At 39.4% G+C, this 19,991-nt stretch overlaps 3 protein-coding genes across 3 annotated transcripts; 2 read left to right on the top strand and 1 right to left on the bottom strand.

Moving 5' to 3' along the window:
- Nucleotides 1-839: 839 nt before the first annotated feature.
- On the top strand, nucleotides 840-4,721 carry LOC133717244 (serine carboxypeptidase-like). Its single transcript, XM_062143926.1, has 9 exons — nucleotides 840-1,198; nucleotides 1,432-1,600; nucleotides 2,160-2,279; nucleotides 2,536-2,679; nucleotides 2,766-2,916; nucleotides 3,261-3,349; nucleotides 3,806-4,064; nucleotides 4,158-4,291; nucleotides 4,411-4,721. Exons 1-9 carry the CDS (start codon nucleotides 867-869, stop codon nucleotides 4,537-4,539), a joined length of 1,527 nt encoding a protein of 508 aa, XP_061999910.1. The 5' UTR covers nucleotides 840-866; the 3' UTR covers nucleotides 4,540-4,721.
- Nucleotides 4,722-9,975: 5,254 nt separating this feature from the next.
- Nucleotides 9,976-13,267, top strand: LOC133717570 (uncharacterized). The gene is made up of 8 exons (XM_062144295.1): nucleotides 9,976-10,199; nucleotides 10,544-10,617; nucleotides 10,930-10,971; nucleotides 11,455-11,496; nucleotides 11,769-11,852; nucleotides 12,291-12,378; nucleotides 12,723-12,820; nucleotides 12,908-13,267. Exons 1-8 carry the CDS (start codon nucleotides 10,034-10,036, stop codon nucleotides 12,947-12,949), a joined length of 636 nt encoding a protein of 211 aa, XP_062000279.1. The 5' UTR covers nucleotides 9,976-10,033; the 3' UTR covers nucleotides 12,950-13,267.
- Nucleotides 13,268-13,451: 184 nt separating this feature from the next.
- Nucleotides 13,452-14,511, bottom strand: LOC133717569 (U11/U12 small nuclear ribonucleoprotein 31 kDa protein). Its single transcript, XM_062144294.1, has one exon. It carries the CDS (start codon nucleotides 14,477-14,479, stop codon nucleotides 13,685-13,687), a length of 795 nt encoding a protein of 264 aa, XP_062000278.1. The 5' UTR covers nucleotides 14,480-14,511; the 3' UTR covers nucleotides 13,452-13,684.
- Between the last annotated feature and the right edge of the window lie 5,480 nt (nucleotides 14,512-19,991).

The raw sequence follows: 19,991 nt of genomic DNA on the forward strand, positions 1-19,991 counted from the left end.
TACTATCATGATACAATTAAACTTTCAAACATTTTTAAAGTCCTATTAAATTTGGATGCCGTACGTAATAGTAGTTATAAAAATGAAATATAATAAATCGTTTAAGTTGAGTCTAATTCTTTAGTTAGTTAACCTCTTCCATACATGAAGACATATGTGGATTCGCATCATCTTCACTGAAATATGACATTATAGAGTACAATTAACAGAAACTTCGAGTATGAGCTATGTTAAAGTGCTCGATCAATTAATTTATTTTTCGTTGTATTAAATTATTTTTACATTTAAATTTAATCCTAAAACATAATAAAATAGAAACTCAATAGTCAATCCGAAGACAATCGAGTACAAGTTGAACTCTACAATTGAGTAAAAAGAAAAGAAAAAAATTGAGCATATGAATGGAACTCCTTCGAGCAGACTAAAGCCATGAAGAAGTAGAGCATCACCCGAGGAACCAAGCCATTAGAAAATAGAAATTACTCAAATTAGAATGGTTCAACATCTCAGTCTCGCGTGCTCTCCTCTTTAACTGTGAGCCGCTTTACACGTAATTACAACCCCCTCATTCCCTTTTTGCTTCTTTTTTTTCGGGCCCCACCTCACTTTTGCTTATTTTAATACTTTTCGTTTCTTTCAAGCCAAAGCAACGAGGACACGTCACCACCACAAACCAAACCGCCTTCTGGCGCTTAATCCCGTCCGTTCCACCCCACCGAATCATACATGGACCAACACTCCAACGGCCAGGACTCATTTACCTTCCTGTACCTTACCATACCCAATCACCCCTCCCCCCCACTCCCCAACAACTACTTAACAGTCGCCCCATTTCAGAGACCGTTTGCTTTTTCCCTGAAACCAAAATGGAGCTCCCGATTCCTCTTCTTCTCGTCTTCACCCTCATTCTCTCTCCTCTGACCGCCCTCGCCGGAGTCAGCGACCCTCGCGCCCTCGGCCTCGCCAGGTCCAGCTTCCCCTCCGTGCACGCTCAGCAGCTGATCAGAGCCCTGAATCTCTTCCCCGACTCGGATGCCAACATCATCGACGGCAGAGATTCCTCCCCGGTCGCCGCCGGGAAGAGGATCGTCGAGAAGCGGTTCACGCTCCCCAACGTCGTCGGCGAGTCTGGGGTTTCCGTCGAAGACCTCGGCCACCACGCCGGTTACTTCAAGATTGATCATTCTCACGCCGCCAGGTCACCTTTCCAAACGTTCTAGGATTAAGGAATTCGATGCTTTCTTGAAATTTCACTGTGGAATTTGAAGTTGAATTTGTTTGGATTTTATATGAATTTTAGGTTTGATGGCTAGCTGAGCTAAAGTTCTATGGAAATGAGTTTGAAATTTGTTAAATTTTGGGAAATTAGTGATTTTGAAGAGGTTTAGATTTTGCTGGTGTGCTTACTGTTCAATTTGTGTGATCATGTAGGATGTTCTACCTGTTCTTCGAGTCTCGCACCAACAAGAAGGACCCTGTTGTGATATGGCTGACTGGAGGCCCAGGTTGCAGTAGTGAACTGGCTGTGTTCTATGAAAATGGTCCTTTCTCGATTGCGAATAACTTGTCTCTTGTATGGAATGAGTATGGTTGGGATAAGGTAATTGGTCTCTGTTAATTTATTTCTTCCGTGTTATGGTTGGACATGATTGTGTATTTCCCTTGTTGGAAGTATTAAAGGATTGATACAACTTTGGTATATGTTGTTAGAGGAGTTAATTGCAACTTCTATGTTAGGGTCTCTGCTATTGATCAATTCATTTTATCTATATGCCAAATTTGAATCGAATAATAATTGCCTGTGTGCCTAATCAAAATTGTTTCTCTTGTTACTTGAGAGTCTTGAAGAGAGAAGTTGCAGACTCAAGTCCTTGAATATTTATTACTACTCTTTATCTTTCTCTCTCAGTTGTTGTCAAATATGAAATTGTTAAGAGGGTTTATATGATGTTTTCGAGCTTGGTTGGTCATGTTGTGGTCAGTGCAAAGTTTATAATCTTTTCCAATTGCGAATTATAAGTATGCAGACTGAGTACTGCATGTCTTAAGGCCATCCAAAGTATAAACTGAATAATTGAATTGAAGGTCTGTGACTCTGTGTATATTGGTCTATGTTCCTTTGCAAGAGATGTAACAATTCTCTCTCCCTTCTTTTGCAGGCATCTAATCTGTTGTATGTTGACCAGCCTATTGGTACTGGATTCAGTTATAGTTCTGACAGACGTGATATTCGTCACTCTGAAGATGGTGTTAGTAACGACCTCTATGACTTCTTACAGGTGTGTCATTTAGCCTTCATTGCTAAAACAATGAAGTTCAGTGTAATTTTGCTGGAGTTACTGAACTTTCAGTTTCTAAAACTACTGAACTGATAGTTAAGTACTGAAGTTGTTTATGGTATATGTAGTAAATCTCAAGCTTGAAGGCAGCATCTTTTTGGGAAAATCTGCTTTTTCACCTTTAGAATTTCAGTGGAGGAAAGCAAGATTTTAAGTTTATTAATATTGACTTATTGTGATCTTTCTATGATATCAGGCCTTCTTTGCTGAGCATCCTGAGTTGGCAAAGAATGACTTTTACATAACTGGAGAATCATATGCCGGGCACTATATTCCAGCTTTTGCTGCTCGAGTTCACCAAGGAAACAAAGCTAAAGAAGGAATTCATATAAATCTAAAGGTATGGACCTCCAATATCTCCTAGTTTTGAGAATTTTAATGGATCATTTTATGGCTTATTAAACTGAGAAAAACTGGTTGGAACAGGGATTTGCCATTGGCAATGGGCTCACTGATCCTGCAATCCAGTATAAAGCATACACAGATTTTGCATTGGACAATGGAGTAATCTCGAAAACTGACTACAACCGTATTAACAAAGTTCTTCCTGTTTGCGAAATGGCTATAAAGCTGTGTGGTAAGTGACAATGAGTGGTCCCTTCTCATTTTGTAGTAACTGTTTTTGAATTCTCTCTCTCTTCTTTTTTGGCCCCTGGGGGTTGCAAATCTACTGGTTAGTATTGGCAAGTTTGTTGAACATGATTTCATATTGGGGTGGCTTCTCTCTTTTTCTTTTTTTTTTGAGATTCCTTCAATCTCCTCTCTTCTTTACTGCATGAATGTCTATTACAATTTTTTCTGTTGGGTTGAGTTCTATTAAGCAACACCATCTCTTCTCATTTATTATCCACAGTGGTTGGTCAAGTGTCACTGCCGACTCACTGCTGCTTGTTTAGATAAATATTTGAATTTTTGTTTCAGGTACTGATGGTACAGTCTCTTGCATGGCTTCATATTTTGTGTGCAATACCATATTCAGTAGCATCATCGCGCGAGCTGGAGATGTTAATGTAAGATGACTTATATTTTTTGGACCTCCGGGGGCTTTGGTGTTTCAGTCGCTTTTTGGGTCGTGTTTCTTTGAAAAACCTTGCGCGTTATTGACAGTATGATTGGTCTTGTTATGTTTTCACCTCAATCAACTTCTGCGAAAAACGCATGTGAAAATTATGGCCGTGAAACTTTATAGGAATTGGTTCTTCCAACTTTAATAATTCTAAAGCTTTGAAACTGATTCTCAATCGAGTTCTGTCAAATTACTGATTAGCAAACTAGCATGTTTCTCAACTTTTATCTAAACTTCACCAAAAAGTATTTTTGAACAAAATTTAGCAACTCTACTGAACATTTGTTACTCAAGCGATGAGTCAAATAATGTGTTGTGGGTCTTGCCATCCTCAGAGATAGTGGTGCCTATGGAACACCTTATGGTCTTGAACTTTGACGGTCATTATTTCACTGTGCAGTACTATGACATCAGAAAGAAGTGTGAGGGGAGCCTCTGCTATGACTTCTCAAACATGGAAAAATTCTTGAAGCAGAAATCTGTTAAACAGGCACTTGGAGTTGGGGACATAGATTTTGTGTCATGTAGCCCTACGGTATATCAAGCTATGCTCGTGGACTGGATGAGGAACCTTGAAGTGGGCATTCCTACTCTTCTTGAGGATGGAATTCAGCTGCTTGTGTATGCCGGAGAGTATGATTTAATCTGCAACTGGCTTGGTATGTCATTGGATTCTATTTGAGATAAACATGTATTGCAATATATTTATGTTATGCGATTCTTACCAATTGGTGTAAATTTGTATGTTATAGGTAACTCAAGATGGGTCCATGCCATGGAATGGTCTGGTCAGAACAAGTTTGTGAATTCTCCAGAAGTTCCTTTTGTTGTCGATGATTCCGAGGCAGGAGTTCTTAAGAACTATGGGCCTCTTAGTTTCCTGAAGGTCTCTCTCTTCCCCAATCCCCACACAGAACACACTAGCTCACACACATATCATCTGCTTTTACTTTAATAAACGATGGATGGTTACCAATGATGACCTAATTTATGTGTTCTAAACAGGTCCATGATGCGGGTCACATGGTTCCGATGGACCAGCCCAAGGCCGCATTGGCAATGTTGAAGAGGTGGACTCAGGGCTCCCTTTCTGAAGCCACGGCTGAACCTGAGAATCTGGTTGCTCAGATGTGAGTTGTGCCCAGAATAAAATAGTGACCAGTATATTATTCCCTGGTTTCTCGATGTTTGTAAATATGTTAGCTACCATGCTGAAGCATTACTGGGAGTTTCCCTAGTTTCTATACAATATGTTATTTTTGTTTAATAGTTGATATACTTCAAAATAAAAGAGACTGCTTGTGGATAGTTGTGTATAGTCATGTACTTTCCATGTTTTCATTCTGTCTGAAACTTATATTACGAGGAATATAATTCTGACCTCCAATAGAGAGAGTTCAATCTTACAAGGGAAGTGAACTGATAAATGGTGTAAATAATGGTTTTCTATGGCTTTTGTATGGTGAAGTACGTCACTAACAAAACTTACGATTGTTACGCCACAAAACTCATGTGCTAGATCCTCTGAAACAAGCTTGAATTGCTCGGGGTAAATATACTTAAGAATTTGCAAGGGAAGTGAACTGATAAATGGTGTAAATAATGGTTTTCTATGGCTTTTGTATGGTGAAGTACGTCACTAACAAAACTTACGATTGTTACACCACAAAACTCATGTGCTAGATCCTCTGAAACAAGCTTCAATTGCTCGGGGTAAATATACTTAAGAATTTGCAACTACTGCAAGTGGCCTAGTGGTTCTTGCCTAGTTGGGTGTGCTCCCCAACCTAGGTTCGAACCCCGAAGCTGTCAAAGTGGTCAGGCACTGTGCTGCAATGCACAGTTGGAGCATTTCACATGCGCCGAAGGGGTTTATCTTGGGCCTAGGAAGCCTTTGGGTTCTCCTTGACAAAGTCAAAAAAAAAAAAAAAAAAAAAAAAAATTTGCATCTATGAAACTCAAGAGTGTGGGTTACTAATGAGCAATGCCCCTCTGTAAAGTCTAAGCTTGTCGGTTTTTAATCTTTATTTTTCATAAGCCCCACTTGATAAAGAATATAAAACGTAGAAAAATGTCTCTCTTTTTTTCCTTTTTTTTTTTTTCTGTCTAATAATGTTTTTGTGGTGCTTTGTGCTCATGGTGGCTGGAGCGCACAGCTGATACAATATGACAGCCACCATTGCTATGTTTATAGTAGTGTATTGTTGAATTGTAACCTAACCCAGATGCAAGCTAGCATATAGTAGTATAGACTATAGACGACATATAATTTACATACTAGGTTGGATGCTCTAGTATCTCATGGTTTTATTAATGTAATAAAATGCTTCTGGTGCACAGTATCACGAATTGGCAGCAGAAGCTTTCTACTTAATGGCTATTGTCTTTGACAAACTGGGAAGACTAGAGGACAGAGAAGAGGCTGCAGCTTCATTTAAGATCACATTTTGGCCCTTTGAGAACCCTCAAGATGAGGAAGATCCTCTGATCGACATGTTTAGAGGGACAACATTGATGTATGTATATTATCTGTATAGATTAGATGCTTTTGAAGAACAGATATTTTGAGGACAATTTTAATAGATGAGAGTCCAGTAACCCCCGGGTTTTGGGCCTTGGGGCTGATTTCTCACTGGCAAGGCAAGGACAGGTCATTTCTAAGGATCTTCCAACCTTTTGGTACCCTATTTGGGATTTGCTTCTTCAAAGGGTTGCCTATCCCTAGCAATTATGTCTAGTATTGTATCATCTGAATATCATATCTTAAAGAGTTGAGACCAAAACCACATTTTTGACCAAAAGTCAAGTTTAGTTATTATGTAAGTGTTAAGCTAGGTTCGACCTCTTGTCACTCAAGTGAATTGAATTGAAGCGTCTGTTTTGTCATGGCATTGTTGACATTACTTTGCCGGGAACCTAATACATACAAACGCTAGCATACAGAGTTTGCCAGTGTCATAGTGATGACTTATCATCCACTTTGATGCTATCTACCATGCCAATACATGTTTTATAGCTTATATTTTTATGTATTCATTACAGCTAATTCAAACAAAAGCATATTGTTTCCAGTTCAAACTTGTGGAATTGCCTTTACTCAAGGTTACAGTGACAATCCAAACCCTGTAGGTTAAAATGGAACTCTAATCATGGTAATATGGATTCGGAAAAATGCCTAGGGGAATTTTATGTAATTTCTTTTTTTGGATGAAACCTCGACGAAGCAAGGAAAATTTAGTACGAAGTTGCAATTTCACTAAGAAGTAAGATATATTATATGGAGAATGCTACAGAAGTTTGAGATTGTCCTGGCTAAATGGATTTGAAATTACTCATTCCAAAAGTTTCCAAACTAAGCAAACAGAAGGGTTACCTGTATAAACATTTGTGGTGAATATGGAGTAGGAAGACAGAAATTTGCTAGAGTCCACAGGCAGTCAGTATCATGAGTCTGCAGTATTCATGGGAGACCAAGTAGTTCCCTAATCAACCATTTAAGAAAATGACTTGCCTTGCTAAATACTAGCTTCACCTATCTTCATTCTTGAAATGTGGCAGTGTGATTTGAAGCTAGCAAATAGTATAAGACAGCCAAAGCCAAAATTCCAGATTTCCTATGTGACACCTGAGACGTGGACATTGAGGCCATGCACCTAAGTGCATTCACACATCACTGTTCTAATGGCATGTCCATTTCGCCTCATAAATCAAGTAAATTAGTATTAAACTCCCCTTTCATTACGTGGTGTCCTCATTTGTTTATTATTCCTGATTACTTGAAGCAGAATAAAAAATTATGCAGCATATATGATTGATATAATAGTTCATTTCTAAATAGTTGGCCGCGTGCCCCGAATGCTCTTCTAACCTATATTTTATTACATAGTGTTATATTATTCTGCAGTTACCTTCTACTCTCTTGAATTGACCAATGTCTACATCTGCTTCCATGTAAATCCAAACCCTGGCATTTGCTTTGAAGTTTGATGGGTCATTCTCTGAAAATGAGATAAGTGTGATTTCAGTTTGGTCAATATGGATTCCTGTGAAGCTTTCTTTTCTTATTTTTTTACAAACCAACATCATTTTCAGCATCTGTAATTTTTGTGTCTTATTCTGCTACCACCACCTTCAAAACTTAATCTGCATTGTTAGCCTTAATATTTATAGCTCTTTGAAGCATCCACTTTAGCATAATATCTGGGAGGTGAATCCTAGGCAGGCAGCTAAGACAGCAAAGTAGAATTTGTAAGAAACTATGGGGAAGAAAGTAAGCCAAACATCAGTGAAAATATCTAAGAAAGAGAAGAAGGAGTTTAACAGTTTGATTAGACTCTTGAGGCCTAAAGTCTACATCACTGATTGCTCAAGCTTCAAGACCCTTGTGCAAGACCTCACCGGCAATGGAAGCTCTAATATCTCAATCACTACTTCCTCATCACACCCTCAGCAACAGCACAGAGTACCAGTTGTAGATGTTGAGGAGTATCAAGTAGAGCCTGAAAGGAGTACTAGTGTCAGTAGTGTGGATATCTCAATTGATGCATCATTTGATTCTTCCGAGCTCTGGAACCAAGAAATGTTTATGAATGACCAAGAATTAAACCAACTGTGTTACCAGATGTATTCAGATGATACTACAACAACAAATAGTTTACAAGGTTCATCACCTTCAACAGCAGACCAAATGGCGGATGTGTTGCCATTTCAAGATCTTGAGTCATGGCTTTTGAGGACTGAGCCTTTTGATCCTTCCAATATTAATGGTTATGGTCAGATTGATCAAGAGGTCAGCATATTTGACTATGAGCTGTCAGGGCTACTATGATCAGATTGTTTGTTCTTCGAGTATTCGTTCTGTAGTCTGTAGACTGTAATATTCTTCCCCTCTTCACACTTCAGTACATTTACCTGTACATAGCAATAGATTTATTTACTCTGTGTATTACTTCTTTGTACAAAGAGCCCATTTGCACTGTTACAAATTACTGTTTTTGTAATTTGTTCAATCTATACTTTACCCCATCCATGTTCAGTTCCAGATACTTGTACATTAATCAATATGAATGCTACTTTTCAAGATTCAGTGGGAAAAATCGTATGGTATAGTTAGGTAATTTGGTGAATTTTGAAGATTCACAATTATAATGATCGACTTCATATTTACCAAAAGTTCAAAACCATTGCTGGTGCTTTCACGGTTTCACCAAAACAAGCATTCATTGCATCTTGATGATATAATTCCAAATGTTTTACCAAGTACTATGAACTTAAATAATCTCTTATTTTTTTTTTTTAATTAAATAGAGGATTAGACGATATTAGTTCCTCTGCGATAGCCGATTTGGGGTGACTGGCACCCACCCACAATCCCGAAAGAAAGGGGGCAATCGCAACCGGGAACCCACCGCCCATCCCTCTATTTTATGTTATTAATAAAAGAAAAGAAATTACAAGAAGAGAGAGGGGGACATAAACCAAAACCTCTCTAAGAACAAAATGAAGTAAAGTACTCAAAATGAGCAGTAAGCAATAGTTACAAACTGATGGAAAGAAGAAGGACATGCAGTAACCATGCAAATATATGTGACCACGCAGCAACCACATAAATGGAACACACCTATAGTTCATCAGCAACCATGCAACATAAATCACCATAACCCAAACCCACCTTTTCATGAAGTCTATCAAGCACCACAAAATTAGCAAATACGGAAATTCGGTAAACCTTGCAGATTGTGAACAAAGGCAGCTGAAGCACAAGGAGGGCAAGAGTCCCACCAATAATGCCCCTCATGATCCACCCCATAGTTAGCTAAGCAGTCAGCCACTTGATTCCCTTCTCGATAAATATGTGAAAAACGTATCTGCATAGAGGAGAGAATGGTACAACAATTGACTCAATCAACAGATAGACGCCAAGGGACTGAGCAATTATTAGTGGTAAGAAAGTGAATTGCTACCGCTGAATCACACTCAATCCAGAGTGAGAGTGCGGTGCCCTATTTGGTTTTAGAAAAATTGAGTTTATTGATCTTAAAATGAGAGTGATCTTTTTTATCACTCAGCATGTTTGAGATTTTGCGACTTCTAGTTGCTATTCTGCACTCATTTCTCTGCATAATCACAAAGAGTGATAAACTCATCTGCACGTCGATGTTTGTTTGGTCATCAATGCTTCTCACAAGAACAAAACATTTCAACAAGTGGCGTGTACAAGTTTATTTGATACTAAAGAGTGATAATTCTCAAACACTTTTTATTCGAACGTGCAATTACAATGAATAACAATCTTAATAGACATGAAAGGAAAAACAACAAAACATAAGCTACATGATGAAAATCCAGCAAATAAAGTAGTACGGAATTACTTAAACACAAATGATATTCAAACCATATAGTAGAAGTAGAACAACATTTCTACTACTCAAAAGTCAAGACATGGAAGGAGAAATGTGCCTACTAATTACCTGATGGTAACTAAAGCTGTTTTACTATGCCCCGGTAAAAGAACAATTTTTATTTTTCACAACCTCGTAAAAAACGAAAAAATAAAAACAAACCCGCTTACATATCACTTCAATGTGGAGAGTGGAGGATAGAAAACAGAAGAAGAGTGTATATTCAAATGGCATCTGCTCTTGCCTTCTCTCTGAATTCTCATCTGCTTTTGGTTCCTCCTTCAGTTTCCTTGAATCCTTTGCTAGCTCCACATATTTCAACAGTTTCTTCATCATCAGCAACCAAAACCCATCACTTGAAGCTCAAGCACTCACCCAGAGCGTCTGCTGAAGGTAACCTTCTCCTCTTGTGAACTTTCAGTTTCAGAATGAAATGGACTTTTTTGGTGATGGGTATCTGTTAAATTCAGTGTCCAGAGCTAAATTATGGTACTTTCTGGTCATTCGTGGGTGCTGTAGTTACTATTTGTATTTGCTTTTATGTATTGGTGCATGTTGTTTTAGTCGTTAAAAGAAAAAAAGAAGAAGAAAGTGTTAATTGGAATTCCTTAATAGCTAATCTTTATGTTGAGATTGAGTTTGTTCAACAATGTTTCTCATTACTTCTTTTACTTTCCTCAATTTTACTTCCTGCTTACTTTTTTGATTATGTTTACTTTTCTCTGCAATTTTTACAGGAGTTCCCAGTGAATTGAGCGAAGATTCCAAATTTGTTCCACTTAATGCTGAAAGTATGATATTTGGCCCACCTGTAAGTTGTGGTCAGTTTCGCTCCAGTTATCAGAAATGTTTCCTGTCATTGCTTCTACTTTAACATGTCCTCCTTAAAACTCTTATCTAAGGAAACAAATGAATGACTTTGAGTAACAAAAGCCTTTGAAATCGATAAAGTTGCCTACTTTAGTTTTAGCCATTTGTTAGCTGTGGTCACAATGAATTTTCTAGTATTTGAAAGAATATTGTTTTTTTACATAAACCTGGTAAATCCAGGATGTATCAATGAAATGATACTTGTTCTGGAGATTAACCATGAGGTTAAAGGTTCAGACCTTTTGTTTTTCAGGCTTTGTTATTGTTGGGCTTTGAAGTGGAGGAAGCTGCGACGGTAACTTTTTATTCTCTATTGTACTTTTCTATTCATGATTCTGGTTGACTAGTTACTATCATTTTGTTTCTTTGACTGGGGAAATTTTATAATCACTTCAGTCACCCCTTTTCCAATTTCTAAATTATTCAGTAAATACTTGATAGATTATAAAGTTGTTGTACTTCTGCTGTAAAGAATGGACTTCTACTTCAACTTGTCTACTGAAACCATTCCTGCACGAGAAAAGTTTATACGAGTTTCAGTAGCTTATATGCTGAAGCAATCCTATTATGTCTTTGAAACTGAAATTTTTGAAATGAACAAAACTTTTAAATATTACTCACTTTTACCTTCCCATAAAGCACAGAGCAGAGATTTGAGCCTTCAACTCAGAAAGTAGATAGTTTTTGCCTCTATAAAGGGTTAACGTGTAGAGTGAAACCTACGAACATTGGTTCTGGCTCATGGCGCTCACCATATTCTCTGTGTTTCTTGGTGCAGGTACAAGATTTTCTGAAACAGATAGGAGGTGATTTCCTCAAGGTAACTTTACATATTATCAGCAGTTCATTTTCTATCTACAAAAGAACAGAATAGAGGCAATTTTTCTTGTCAGGGACCTAAGACCAAAGATCGTTAGTCAATCTTAACTTCAATAAAGGATTTACTGATTGCATAGTGAAATTGTTTAAACATTATTTTGGCTCATTGTCATGTATTATCACTAATGGAATTTTATGAGAGGTGGACTCTTATCTATCACGCCTTCCCATTTGAGTAGAATACTAATCATCATTATCGTTCTTGTTGTGTAGGTTATTTATTGTACTGAAGACATGATCACTCGTTCACTTTGGGAAGCAATGAATACAATCCAACCCAATTTGGAGGAAGTGAAGGTCAAATTTTCTTCTTACTAATGACTATTTCTTGCTCAAACCATTTTGATTTAGAACGTTTATGATTCACGTATGGGTATTGTGTTCCTTGCTGTGCTCATCACACATGTTCTAGTTGTTAGATCAATGATGATAGCGTGATATGGATTTGACCATCATAGGAACTAAACACTTCCACCTTTCCGATACTAAGTTAGATTTTACAACTATTCCATAGTTTTCTCGTTGCTTAAAGAGTTTCTAAAGCATCAATTTGCAAAACCTTTTAACATTTTTTTAGTTTTGTGCAAAATTGACCAACATAAGATGCAGTTATAGTTTTTCAGTTCAGTGGATTTTGGGCAGGAGGCTGTTTTATGTATCTCCATATTCCCCAATTTGTTAAGTCCTAACTTACGGGTATAGTCTGGAATAATTGTGGTATGTCCTGCTCTGCAGATTGCTGAGCCGCTGCCACGAATCTGTTTCTTATCTGGTCTTAGTGGGGAAGAGATGATGATGTTGATTGATGATTTTCCAGAGACAGGTGCCTTATCCATCCTATAGCAAGTTATCTTTTGGCCTCATGATTAGATTGCTAACTTCGACCTCAAAAAAGAAATAGTAATTTCAACAAAGCTTATAGAATCTCAAATTGGGGGACTGTACACTTAAATTTTTTTTTTCAAGAATCTCAAATATATGTTTTTCATTGACTGTTGTATTATAGATTTCCCAACGGCCTAATTAATTGGATGTCACTATATGTTTAATTTCCCTCCCCTTCTGCTCATCAATATGAAAACTCTACTGAAGATAACCCATTATCCCCAAAGTACTATTAGTCATTTTCTTATGCGTAACTGGAATTGCTCCTTTTGGTTTGTACAGGACTTGAACCAGCTGTTTTTGCAGCTCTTGTTCCCAACAGTGCTGAGAAACTGATAGAGGAGTTGATAGACGAGATTATGGCAGATCATGAAATGATAGTGAGTAATATTCTTGCTCCATTCATATAAGTATGCAGAAAATCATCTCTCTCATCTGATCTATAATACCTTCTTATTTCCATATAGACCAAGAAAATGGAAGAGGGCATAGGCAAATCCGATAAATGATGGAATTTTGTTGCTGAGGTTGAGACCATAAGTCATGCCAGTTCTAGATAAAATCTAGTTTCCAGAAAGAACAATGTAATAGTAGAGAGGGAAGTTAAGTTACACCACCAAAGTCTTCACTGGGATTTTCACAGTTGTATCTGCACTATGCAAGCATACACTGTACTGATTTGTACAGCAGTTGCAAGCATACAGTGTTTGATATGTAACTCACAGCAGATGCGAGGGCTATGTGTTTTATGTGTTGTTTTTTGTTAAACAAATTCATCAGTAATGCTCTAGATTCGATAAATGTGAAGATATCATCCTATCACATAACTCGAACAAAGGTCAAGTCTTGCTATCCATGTGATATTAGCACGTACTGTATCTTTCATAGCACAAGATCAACACACACACCAGATCAACTAGAAAGTCATAATTATATCAAAACCAGTCACCAACTTGATGCAAAAATCAAAACCATATATGCATGCATAACTTCAAAATAAGAGATGATCACTACTCACTAATCTCTGTGCTTCTGATTTAGCTTAAACCAGCATAAATTTGTTTTCTTTACATTATCAAAATCATCATAACTTCACTATCAAAATCCCATATGAAGCAGATTCAAATTCTAAAAGCTAAGCTAAAACCAAATTCTAAAAGAAACAAGAGCCACACCTTGACGAATGACCCACTTGAAATCTCCCAATTCCAAACAAAACCCACCTCATAAAATCAATTACTTCCCTAATCCTCATCATCATGATCACTCTCATCACTAAAATACCCAGCTTTCTTAATCTTCTTCTTCCTCTTCTTCTCCTCCTCCTCCTCCTCCTCCATCTCCTCACTCAACAGCAGCCTCTGCCCGGCCCCACCATCCACCACAGACGCCCAATTATCATCCTCAAACCTCTCACCCCCACTCTCCCACTCCCCCTCGTCCTCCCCACGCGCCTCACCCCCTCTACCTCCACCACCTCCTCCTCCTCCGCCGCCGCCTCTCCTCGCTTTCTTCTGCGGCGGCCGCTCCCTCGGCCCCAGCTGGTTCTTGGGGCACTCATAACTCAAGTGCCCCTCGGCGCCGCACTCGTAGCACCGGGTCTTGTCCTTGTACTCCCTCTTCTTTATAAACTCGGCGGCGCGTCCGTTATCCTCCGCGATCGACGCCGAGAGCTTCCGGCCGTTCAGTATCTTCCCGTGCATCTCACGCGCCGACTTTACTGCGTCATCGCGCGTGACGAACTGGACGAAGGCGACGCCGCGGCTCCGGCGGGTGTCGCGGTCTTTGAGGACGGTGACGCGGGCGATCTTGCCGAAGCGGGAGAAGAGGGTGTGGAGGTCGGAGTTGGTGAGGGAGTAGTCGAGGTTGGAGACGTAGAGGGTGGATTTCGACGGGGCTAGGGTTCCGGAACCCGAACCCGACCCGGTGGGTTTGGTGGTGGGCTTTTGGGCCTGCGGGGCGGAGGGGTAGCGGTTGCAGAGGGATTCCAATTCGTCGTCGTCGTCGTCGTCGTTGCTCCTCTTCTTCTTTGGCGTCATTGCCCTCACTCCCCAATTTCGCTTCGGCCCTACCTGAGTATTTGTGTTGCTCGGATCACGTGAGATGCTTGAAAGGTTAAAAAAAAAAGTAAAAATAAATATTACCCGTCACGTGTGGATGAAATTTACCCCAGCGTTTTTAAGTTTTGCTGATTTACTCCTTGCGGTCAATTTGTGAGGGGTAGAAATAAGGTATAGTTGAGGGAACCACTGCAAGTGGCCTAGTGGTTCTTGCCTATTTAGGTGTGCTCCCCAACCTAGGTTCGAACCCCGAAGCTGTCAAAGTGGCCAGGCATTGTGCTGCAATGCACGGTTGGAGCATTTCACATGCGCCGAAGGGGTTTATCTTGGGCCTAGGAAGCCTTTGGGTTCCCCTTGACAAAGTCAAAAAAAAAAAAGGTATAGTTGAGGGGTCGTTGTGTTTCCTCAGTATAATCTTGCCATCCTTAACAAGAGGTGCCATCCAACGCAAAGAGTCTTCCAAGTCCTTTATATCTCTCTCTTCTGTTGGAGGATGCCACATAAAGGCGCCTGACCAAAGGGCATGGAACAGAGTCAACGGTTTCTCGATCTGAAACTTTCTGGAAAGATGATAGCCTACATACAATATCATTATTCACAATATGATTAACAGATGCACTAATTAACAGATATTGATTAGGGTTCAAAACTTGTAAATCTACGTACCTTAAAATCATTACCAAAGAAGACTAAATATTTAGTATTACGGCACAATTCTTCAAGAAAATCTTTCATTACTGGAAAATGTTTCCATGGCCCTTTGAAAGTTGGTGATTCTCCATTAAAATCGTCCAAAAGTACGATGTAGCTCGTGTGAAAGTTTTCTGTAGTTCTCAAATAAAGTTTGGACTTCAAATAACCCTTGAAGTACATAACGCTTAGATCTGGAACATCATTGATTCTCCCCACCACATCATGGCATCCAAATAAATCTAACCGTTGCAAGCGTGGAGCAAATATATTCATGTCTTTCAACTTGACACAATTGTCCAACACCAAATCCTCAAGCAATGGTGAAACCAATCGAAAAGATTCCAGATTTACAGCTTCACCAATGCGTAGACCGATGAAATTGCATTCATCAATATTCAAGAATTTGAGACTCGAACTAAAGAGATGCTGGCAATAATCTCTGAAATTTTCAAAAGAACATGAAGTTAATGATAGAAATTCGATGACAGGGCACTCCCAAATTAGGGGAAAGAGAGCACCATGGTCGAATTGCACAGTTTTGAGGGACATTGTTTTCAAAGAGGGAAGAAGGCATTTAGATACAAGATCATCAGCTCTAGGAACCATCGTCCTCTTCTCGACTTCATAATTAAGTACAGGAATAATATCCATCCATGTTCTTTATAGACACACACTCCAAATTCAGACTAGTTAAAGATTTTGCATTAACAAGCGTCGTATGCGACACAGAATAGTTTTCCAAATCACCAGTTACTCCACTAATTAGGCTGATATCTAACTCCTCTCGATGCTTCTCTCAAATAGCAAACTCAACCATTTATCTACGTTAGGAGCGTCGCTGGATAAGTACCTCATCATGCAAAGCCTGAATTTTTTAACTGCTAAGAGTTTAAGTTCTTGATCATCACAAAATTTCAAATACCTTTTCAAGATGTTGTTGATGAACTTGACGAACTTTTCATGCTGGTCATGGCCATAGTAATTGCCAATACTCTCGTCAAAATCTAATATCGGATCCGAAAACCATACACCTTCCGATTGCTTGGAAACAAAGATCATGCGGACGGCAACTTTGGTAGGAATGAATCGGAGAATTTGGTGGATAACAAGGTCTGGAAGATAAGGCAGTACCGTGCTGAGTGCCATGCCGCGCGTGTATAGGTTATTTTGATTCTTAATTTGCTTCTGACTACCATACGCACTGTTAGCGATTCGCTTCCTATGTGTTTTTCTTCTCTATATATATAAAGTTTACCTTTAAGATCAGAGTAGGATATATAAAGTATAACAAATTACATTTAAGTTATTGACAAAAGATGACTTTACAAATAAATCATCTAAAGATTGAATTAAACATATAAGGACTAAATCTTACAAATAAGGACAATGTGCTCTCCACTTGCCACATGTCATGAGTTAATTTATTTTTTTATCCTTAACTATTTCTTTTAAGGGTTTTTGTCCATTTACCCAATTTCTAGGGATTTTTTTCCCACTAACCCCATGAAGTTTTTTTAATTCTCTCTTACCCAATACACTCTAAGGGAGTCTTGCCTAATACCCCATTAAGATTTTTTTTTTGGTTTTAAATTTTTTTTAATACCATTTTACCCCTCACCCTTTGTTACTTAGAGAGAGAGAGAGAGAATGGAAGAGAGAGAAAATGGAAGAGAGAGAAACCATAGGAGACTTTGCCGGAGCCGGTCACCGGTCGCCGGATTCCGGTCACCGGTCGCCGGAATTTGCTGAAAATCTCACCGGAAAGTTTTTTGCCCTCCATAGACATCTATTGCCCCCTAATAGATGGGTAATAGAGGTCTATTGCCCCCCAATAGACGTCTATTGCCCCAATAGTCTATTGCCCCCTAATACCGGTCGCCGGATTCCGGTCACCGGTCGCCGGAATTTGCTGAAAATCTCACCGGAAAGTTTTTTGCCCTCCATAGACATCTATTGCCCCCTAATAGATGGGTAATAGAGGTCTATTGCCCCCCAATAGACGTCTATTGCCCCAATAGTCTATTGCCCCCTAATACCGGTCGCCGGATTCCGGTCACCGGTCGCCGGAATTTGCTGAAAATCTCACCGGAAAGTTTTTTGCCCTCCATAGACATCTATTGCCCCCTAATAGATGGGTAATAGAGGTCTATTGCCCCCCAATAGACGTCTATTGCCCCAATAGTCTATTGCCCCCTAATAGACGTCTATTGCCCCCCAATAGACGACTATCAGCCATGTATTGCCCCCCAATAGAAGCCTATTGCCCCCCAATAGGACTTTCAGTTGCCAGAATGGGAACTAATCTTCCTAAATTTAGACAAATAAAACTTTGAATACAGAAAAAAAACAAGGAGATTACATCAATTCAAAACGTCTATTGCTCCCCAACAGGCGTCTATTGCCCTCCAATAGACGCTTTAACATACGTCTATTGCCCCAATAGAACTTTTTGTTTTTACCTTTTTCTTTCCTCCCAGGCTTTCTGCCTCAATTTTACCAAAAAAAAAAAAAAAAAATTTGGGCACCCAAACTCACAACACTACTGAAATACTGTACTCTCTGCTGTCTCAGATCTTCTCTTCTATCTCTCTGCGCAAATATTGAATTCTCCCAGTTCTTGCTTCAGTGCATCCACCTATATAATTAATAAAGAGGACAAGATGAAATTCACTAGCTAGCCAGAGAGACGAGTGTATATAGATATCTGATTAATCTTACTCGGTCTTAGGCCTTCATTTCGAATCCAAGTCAATAGCACAAAACAAAGAACTCACCTTGAATCAGGCCAGCGCCGGCGCAATTGGCTATAGCCGACGGCAGTGTTCATTCCAACAGGTTGTGGTCCAGCGTGGAAGCTCGCCGGAACCCAACCGGAAAACTGATTGTATGAGTCGAAGGTGAGTCAGGTTGGCGATGCTCCTCGGAATCTTGCCGGAGAGAGAGGATTGGAAACAACTCACCAGCGGTGGAGTTGGGCCGGAGAATGGAGCAGGACTCAGCAAAGGCCAAATCGTCGTCGCGAAGGAGAGAGAGAGAGAGCGCGGAGGAGAGAGAGAAGGGAGACGACGCAGTCGCAGTAGTCGAACTGGTGGCCGGAGAGGTCGAGGGAGGGCGGTCGTCGTCGTCTTCAAACGTGAATGCCATCGCTGCGCCGGATATGGAGATCGGAGAGAGAGAGAGAGAGAGAGAGAGAGAGAGAGAGAGAGAGAGAGAGAGAGAGAGAGAGAGAGAGAGAGAGAGAAACTGGATCTGGAGAGAGAGGAGAGATATATATAGCGAGTGGCACGTTGTAGTTTCTTAATTAGATTAAGGGCAAAATTGTCATTTCTTGTTAAATTGTGTATGTGGGAACAAAAATCTGTTGCTGGGGTAATTGAGATCATTTTTGCTCATTTTGGGGCTTTGGGTCAAGGACCCTTCTTTTAACTTCTAATCATTTTATAAAGATCAAATCTTATAAATAAGGACAATCTGCTCTCCACTTGCCGCATGCCATGAGTTAATTTACTTTTTTACCCTTAACTACTTCTTTTGGCTTCTAATTCCCTTATGTTACTTTTTTTTTTTTTTTTCTGAGACTAATTCTTTATGTTACTTTTTTTTTCCTTGAGAATAATCCATTTATGTTACTTCACAAAATCTCACTCTCCTACTACTCTCATCTCATCATCTAATCCTGCTACTGTACTCGTCCAATCCTGCTACTGCACTCATACTCGTCCAGTTCTGCTACTTGTTTTCTGCTACTGCACCCGTCATCGCCCAATCCTGCTACTGTACTCGTCCAATCCTGCTACTGCACTCATACTCGTCCAGTTCTGCTACTGCACTCGTCATCGCCCAATCCTGCTACTGCACTCGTTCAATCCTGCTACTGCACTCATACTCGTCCAGTTTTGCTACTGCACTTGTCCAATCCTGCTACTGCCCTCGCTGCACTCATACTCGTTCAGTTCTGCTATTACACTTGTACTCGTGTTCTGCTACTGCACTCGTCATCACCTAATCCTGCTACTGCACTCGTCATCACCCAATCCTGCTACTGCATTCATACTCGTCCAGTTCTGCTACTGCACTTGTCCAATCCTGCTACTGCCCTCGCTGCACTCATACTCGTTCAGTTTTGCTACTACACAGTAGCACATAACAACAATAAACTGCAGAAAGAAACTTCAATTAAACACAGTAGCACATAACAATAATAAACTGCATAAAGAAACTTCAAATAAACTGCACACAGTAGCACATAATAAACTGCACACAGTAGCACATAACAATAATAAACTGCACAGTAGCACATAATAAAGTGCACACAGTAGCACATAATAAACTGCACACAGTAGCACATAACAACAATAAACTGCAGAAAGAAACTTCAATTAAACACAGTAGCACATAACAATAATAAACTACACAAATAAACTTCAAATAAACTGCACACAAATAAACATCAAATAAACTGCACACAGTAGCACATAACAATAATAAACTGCAGAAAGAAACTTCAAATAAACTGCACACAGTAGCACATAACAATAATAAACTGCACAAATAAACATCAAATAAACTGCACACAGTAGCACATAACAATAATAAACTGCACAAATAAACATCAAATAAACTGCACACAGTAGCACATAACAATAATAAACTGCACACAGTAGCACATAACAACAATAAACTGCAGAAAGAAACTTCAATTGAACACAGTAGCACATAACAACAATAACACAGTAGCACAGTAGCACATAACAAATACAACAATAACACAGTAGCACAAATACAAGAATAACACAGT

The sequence above is a fragment of the Rosa rugosa genome, chromosome 6 (genome assembly GCF_958449725.1).
Source record: "Rosa rugosa chromosome 6, drRosRugo1.1, whole genome shotgun sequence".
Lineage (NCBI taxonomy): Eukaryota > Viridiplantae > Streptophyta > Magnoliopsida > Rosales > Rosaceae > Rosa > Rosa rugosa.

Bases quoted from the DNA above. Each gene is read 5' to 3' on its own strand.
- LOC133717570 (XM_062144295.1), top strand. From the start codon at position 10,034: ATGGCATCTGCTCTTGCCTTCTCTCTGAATTCTCATCTGCTTTTGGTT. The intron at 10,200-10,543 runs GTAACCTTCTCC...CAATTTTTACAG, and splicing joins ACCCAGAGCGTCTGCTGAAG to GAGTTCCCAGTGAATTGAGC. The intron at 10,618-10,929 runs GTAAGTTGTGGT...TTTGTTTTTCAG, and splicing joins GTATGATATTTGGCCCACCT to GCTTTGTTATTGTTGGGCTT.
- LOC133717569 (XM_062144294.1), bottom strand. From the start codon at position 14,479: ATGACGCCAAAGAAGAAGAGGAGCAACGACGACGACGACGACGACGAA.
- LOC133717244 (XM_062143926.1), top strand. From the start codon at position 867: ATGGAGCTCCCGATTCCTCTTCTTCTCGTCTTCACCCTCATTCTCTCT. The intron at 2,680-2,765 runs GTATGGACCTCC...TGGTTGGAACAG, and splicing joins GAATTCATATAAATCTAAAG to GGATTTGCCATTGGCAATGG. The intron at 4,292-4,410 runs GTCTCTCTCTTC...TGTTCTAAACAG, and splicing joins GGCCTCTTAGTTTCCTGAAG to GTCCATGATGCGGGTCACAT.